This window comes from Octodon degus, unplaced genomic scaffold (genome assembly GCF_000260255.1).
Source record: "Octodon degus isolate 3935 unplaced genomic scaffold, OctDeg1.0 scaffold00130, whole genome shotgun sequence".
Taxonomy (NCBI): domain Eukaryota; kingdom Metazoa; phylum Chordata; class Mammalia; order Rodentia; family Octodontidae; genus Octodon; species Octodon degus.
In genome coordinates, this window is record NW_004524706.1 from 3,774,034 (window position 1) to 3,780,466 (window position 6,433).

General features: G+C 44.1%; 1 protein-coding gene across 2 annotated transcripts in view; it reads left to right on the plus strand.

Annotated features, from left to right (window-relative positions):
* LOC101571277 (protein argonaute-1) overlaps positions 1-6,433 on the plus strand; it is a 43,624-nt gene that overhangs the window by 9,992 nt on the left and 27,199 nt on the right. For both annotated transcript variants that reach the window (XM_004641017.3, XM_023701070.1), the window contains exons 3-8: positions 653-773; positions 1,353-1,534; positions 1,922-2,058; positions 2,283-2,417; positions 2,555-2,642; positions 3,696-3,843. In XM_004641017.3, the coding sequence (XP_004641074.1) occupies positions 653-773; positions 1,353-1,534; positions 1,922-2,058; positions 2,283-2,417; positions 2,555-2,642; positions 3,696-3,843 (811 nt within the window). The remainder of the gene's footprint in view (positions 1-652; positions 774-1,352; positions 1,535-1,921; positions 2,059-2,282; positions 2,418-2,554; positions 2,643-3,695; positions 3,844-6,433) is intronic.

Sequence of the window (6,433 nt, forward strand, 5' to 3'; positions counted from 1 at the left end):
TCCCTGTGCTTTGTTTAGCTTAGTTTGTTCTAAGTAGGTGCTTTAGACCACTGAGCCATCTCACCAGCCCCTGGGCTGGGATTTTGAAAGAATGATAGATGCTCTGGATCTGAGCAGCAGAGGACAAGAAATGAAATTGAGAAATAGATGATAGATAGTGTAGAGAAAATAGGGATTTAGAGAAATAAAGATTTTTTAGTTTGTTCATATTCCAGTTCAGAGCTGTTTCTTTTGTCCTTTTTTTGCTTTTAGATTGGGGAATGGGGTGTGGAGCAGCCTGGGCTCTGGATAGACCCTGGAATCAAGCTTTTCTCCCCTCAGATTGCCTTTTTCTCAGCAGGCATTCATACCCAACACTGTAGGTCCCATAGAGCTTTGGTGATCTTAGGACCAGCAACATCTGAATGGGAAACCAGGGAGCATGTTAGAAATGCAGAATTTTAGGCTGCATTCTAGACCTGCTGAATCAGAAGCACATTTTAATAAAACCACCAGGTGATTTATAGGAATGTTGAAGTTTGAGACACACTGCTATAGAGTAGATGTTAGGAGTGAATATAGTAGATGAGACATCTTGTGGCGCTGAGTTACTTTCAAAAGCTCGCAGTTGTAGTCTGTCAGCTTTCATAAGCCACTTTCCTATCCTCCACAGAGAAGTGGTGGAATACATGGTCCAGCATTTCAAGCCTCAGATCTTTGGTGATCGCAAGCCCGTGTATGATGGAAAGAAGAACATTTATACTGTCACTGCCTTGCCCATTGGCAATGAACGGGTAAGGTTGGGAGTTACGTTAGGCCTGTGTCAGGGTTCTGGAATGGAACAGAGCTGCTGTAAACCACCTGGAGTCAGTATTCCAGGCGTCCTTTCTGTCTTTTGTGCTGAGAAAGTATGTTTTAGGATTAGAGTTGGGTAGATATGTGGTTGTTTATTTAGCCTAGTGGGTGTCTGTCCCTTAAACAGACTGAGATTAAATGTAAAACAGATCTAAAGAAACTCCCATTAGGGTGAGAGGGACAGAATTGGTGATCCAAAGTAACTGGAAACTAAGGAGCTGGATTTACTCTTGGGTCTTACTTGTGAACCCCTATAGATTTTAAGGAGCAGATTCTTTTTTGCTCCGAATGCCTTCAGGGCAGGTTAGGCTGGCTTGAGTTGTGGGGATGAACCACAGCAACCTGAGCCTGACTGCTTTGTTGAAGCAGCCACTTAAAGAACTGAGCTATGGGGCAAACCTCCAAGGAGCAGATTCTTGGCAAGATTATGAATGGGGGTGGCATTTGGGGTAAGGTAGGAAATACTGGTCTGTGGAAAAGTTATGAGTCTTTCACTTCTTTCTCTTATCCTCCCTAAGGTTGACTTTGAGGTGACAATCCCTGGGGAGGGAAAGGATCGAATTTTTAAGGTCTCCATCAAGTGGCTAGCCATTGTGAGCTGGCGTATGCTACATGAAGCTCTGGTCAGTGGCCAGATCCCTGTTCCCTTGGAGTCTGTGCAAGCCCTGGATGTGGCCATGAGGCATCTGGCATCCATGAGGTACTGGATATAGTTAGTGTATGTGCTACGAGTGTTGGTAGAATTGCTGGGAGGGGGGAGTGCATGCATTCAGATCCCACGGTGTGCCATTGCAAGAAAATTTTTTTTGAAGCCCTACCATATGCCAGGCAAGTATGCATATACATTTAGATGGTATAAGGCCTTGGTCCTGTCCTTAGATCCCTTTTGACCTCACCCCATCTGTGCCTGCAGGGCAGAGAAAAGGTAGAGAGTTGTACAAGGTCAGTCATACAGCCAGTAAAGGATCAGAGCTGGCATTAAAGCCCTGGTGTCCTGCCTTCCAGGCCAGGGCTCCTCCGTGCCCAGGATGCCTCACAGGGTGGGGGCCTGTGCCCGAGGGACCAGTTCTCTGCCTGTCCCTGCCAGGTACACCCCTGTGGGCCGCTCCTTCTTCTCACCGCCTGAGGGCTACTACCACCCGCTGGGGGGTGGGCGCGAGGTCTGGTTCGGCTTTCACCAGTCTGTGCGCCCTGCCATGTGGAAGATGATGCTCAACATTGATGGTGAGTGGGGAGAGCCGTGGAGCCAGGGGCACCCCAAATTCAGTAGCACACTCCCAGCCTCACCCCTCCCAGCTCTGCAACCACACTCCTGGTCTAATTCCTGCAGCCCTGGCACCCCTTGTCTCCTATCCCAGTCCCCTAGAAGAAAGGTCATAAATTGCAATGCCTCCATTTATTCTGGAAGACAAAATCTGAGCTGAGCTGTCCCTGCCCTGTCCCTACAGTCTCGGCGACTGCCTTCTACAAGGCACAGCCAGTGATTGAGTTCATGTGTGAGGTGCTGGACATCAGGAACATAGATGAGCAGCCCAAGCCACTCACGGACTCCCAGCGTGTTCGCTTTACCAAGGAGATCAAGGGTGAGGACCAAACCAGGTGGGAAAGGAAAGCAGTGCTGCCTTCTCTTTAGTCCTAAGGAGAAATCCCCCTGGGAGAGGCCACACCTGGGCACATGAGCAGCTTATTCCATCCATGACAAGTAGTGTGTCTATCTCAGGCCTGAAGGTAGAAGTCACTCACTGTGGACAGATGAAGAGGAAATACCGCGTGTGTAACGTTACCCGACGCCCTGCTAGCCACCAGACGTAAGTTGGCAGGGTTGCTGAGCCCTACTCCTTTAATGGAAGAAGGCTGAGATTTCAAACACAGTTCCCTAGACCCTTTTTGCCACTATCTTGAGAGTGAACCTTGGGCTGGCCCTGTTTTTAAAAATAAGCTGTGGGAATTTCTTTTCCCAGTCTTCCCATGTCTATTGATTGTCTCTGTAGTTTTACCTTGTCGGTGATCTTTCCTCCTTGGGACTTTACTATACAATAGGCATGTTCCACAGATTTTTTTGTTATAGTTATGTAAACATTAGAATCTTTGAATCTTTTTGTCCTAAAAAAAAAAAAAGAAAGCCTGCTTCCTGGGTTTAATGGTGGGAAAACTCACTAATTCTATCTTCCTTCTCAGCTGTGGGCTATGCTAGACTATGAATACCTAGTCTTTGTTAAGTGTTTTTTTTTTTTTTTTTTTTTTAACTTTCTGCAAAGCTTTATTCCGGAGGGGCTCAGTCCTTCTTGGCAGTTGCCTTCCTCATGGTGGCCAGTACGTTGCTCAGCTCCTCACGCTTCCTCTTGGCTCAGATGTGCATCCCCACCCTTTTCTTGATGAACTTGAGGGTGTGCTTGTTCTTGGAGACCTTTAGCAGCTCCATGGCGCGCTGCTCGTAGGGGGCAAAGCTGCACACCTCCCGGATCATGTCCCGCATGAACTTGGTGTGTTTGGTGAGACGTCCACGACAGCGGCTGTGCCTCAGTTTGCTCACATTCTTAGTCACCTTGTGGCCCTTGTTGAGGCCTATGGCCATGGGATAGCGGAGGGCCATGGCTACTCTTTTCAATGGTTGCTGTGGCGGAAGGCTTTGTTAAGTTTTATACTTAATGGTAGAAATACACAAGTCTGATATTATCCTAACTGTGGTGAGCCTTGCCAGTCAAATCTTCAGCTTCTCTCTGTTGCCTGCTTTCCCATGAGTGGCAGTGGACAAAGAGGTTGAGTAGGACAAAAACAGAAGTCTGAGGCTTTCTATGGTTGTGGGACTGCAGAGGTAGGGTTGAATGCTGGCTGAAGACATCTTCCTTTCCTCCAAACAGGTTTCCCTTACAGCTGGAAAGTGGACAGACTGTGGAATGCACAGTGGCACAATATTTCAAGCAGAAATACAACCTTCAGCTCAAGTATCCCCACCTTCCGTGCCTGCAAGTTGGCCAGGAACAAAAGCATACGTACCTGCCTCTTGAGGTGAGGCTGCCAAGCATGGCTGGGCTTGGAAACAGGCACTGTGCAAGGACACAGGCCATCCGAGGTCTGCTGATTCATTTGTAGTCTCTCACTCATTTTGGAATTTGGGAAATGGTCATTCCAAGAAGGTCAGAGGTAGTCTCGTGTGAACTATAGGGCTCACTCTTAAGTGCTGAATTCTTATCTCCAGTCCTGTTCTTATGTTCTTCCATGGCTATTAGGCAGAAGGGTAAGATTTATTTACCATTTAAAAATTTTGTTCATTCAGGACAGAGATTTAGAATCCTCACACTCGTATTCTCTTCATTTCTTTTTCTGCTATCTGGAATTAAGAATCATGTCTGACCTGGAGATAGAAGTGTACCTTATTGTAAAAGAAATGGAGATGAATATTACTTATCATATAAATCTTGTTTCCTCAGTGGTTAATATTTTTTTTGGAAAAAAAATTTTTTTTTAAAATTTTTTATTTGTGTGTGTGTGTGTGTGTGTGTGTGTGTGTGGCCAGCTTAGCCCACTAGGGGGCGGGGCTGGCTGGCATGTGGTGCTGGGGGATTGAACTGCGGTCCCTGTGCTTTGCTAAGCTTGTTCTAAGTAGGTGCTTTAGACTACTGAGCCATCTCACCAACCCCTGGAAAAAAAATTTTAACTTCAAGATTTGTCATACCTCTATACTTCAGTAACATAGTTTTGAAATCCTATAACCAAAGAACAAACAGTAAAGCTAGAACACACAGAATGCCCAGGCTGTATTTGATTTGATATATATTAGGCAAAATGTCTAATGAAAAACTTACACTGACAGCTACATTGTCTATCCAGTGCTACTCAAAAAGTGTGGTTTGTATACCACTAGGCTATGCAACTAGTCTATGCATCACCTGGGAACTTGTTTAAAAAGCTGCATCTCAACCCATACCGAGTCAGACTCTTGTCTTTTAACAAGATCCAAAGGGGATTCACACTTTAAAGTTGGAGAATTACTAACTTCAACTTCCCTCTTTATTCCAGCAGCAAGAGTCAGATAGATGAAACCAAGGCTCAAACCTGCTGTGAGCTTCTAAGAGTCCAGACCTAACCCAAGGAAATGAGGCTGAAGGGACAGGAGATCCTCGCAACTAAGAACTCTGACTTGTTTAAGAGTTGCTAGTACGCACAAAGTAGGATGAGGGCAGTATGTTGGAAGTATAAACAGGTCTTCAGGGGCAATCCTAGTTAAGTGATGTGTTCTGCAAGCTGAGATTTACCAGCAAATTAACATCACTTTTGTTTAAACATTAGTTTTAAGATGAATAATTTATGTAATGATTTATGTCTTTTCTTTGACTGTTTAGCACATTTTTATTAAGCTCCACTCTTTTTTAGGATACTAGGAATGTAAAGATTAACAAGACAGACAGGGTCCCTGCTATTGTAGAACATATATCCTGGAAGGAGAAAACAGTTAATAGATTGATAGAAACATAAGATAGTTTCAGATGATCGTAAGTGCTGCTAAAACACTAAAACAGAATAAAGGATAGACGTAAAGGTCATAAGGAGATTGGGTACTCGTTGGTTCTTGTTAGGGAAAGCCTCTTTTAGGAGACCCGGGGATAGAGCTCTCCAGGCAGGAGTAAGAGAAAGAACAAGTACAAAGTTTCTAAAGCAGGATGGAGTTTGGAACTTTTCCAGGAATAGACAGAAGGCTACAGTGGTTGGAATGTATCATGTGGGAAGAAAAGGAGTAGGAGATGGTGCTGGAGCCAGGTGTAGGAAATTGTGGCCAGAAGGGATTTTTGTTTGCTTTTTTAAAGAATAGCTTCATTAATTCAAAATTTACATACTTTAAAAATCTTCATCCTCTTAAAAGGTACAATTCGGTGGCTTTTGCTGTGGTCACATATTTAAGCCACGATGCCCACTATCAAATTCCAGGCCATTTTCATCACCCCTGAAAGAAAGCCCGTCCTCATTAGTAGTCGCTCACCATTCCTCCCTTCCCAAACAGCTGCTGGTAAACACTTATCTGTTTTCTGTCTCTGTGGATTTGACTATTTTGGGCATATCACATAAGTAGAATCATACAGTCTGTGCCCTTTTGTGACTACTTCTTTCACTCAGCGTAATTGTTTTCAAGATTCATTCGTGTCGTGTCATGTTTTTTTTTTGTTTTTTTTTTTTCTTTTTTTCCTTTTCAAGGTTCATCTATGTTGTTCCATTGCGTGGATATACAGTATCACATTTTGTTTTTCCATTCATCAGTTAGTGGACATTTGGGTTGGATTCACTTTTGGCTCTTATGAATAGTGCTGCTTTGAACGTTCGTATACACATTTTTGTGTGAACACATGGTTTCATTTCTCTTGGTTCTATACAAGAGTGAAATCATATATAACTCTGTTTCACATTTTCAGAAGCTGCCAGACTTTCCAGAGTAGCTACTGTGTGCCATTTTACAATCCTGTCACCAGTGCATGAGAGTTCCAATTTCTGGTCAGCTGGGATTTTATTCTAATTATAATAGGAACCCATTGAAAGATTTTAAGTTGAAGAACATAGATTATTTGAATCTTCATAGCTAGAAACTGGGCAGTGCCTCCAATCTGGA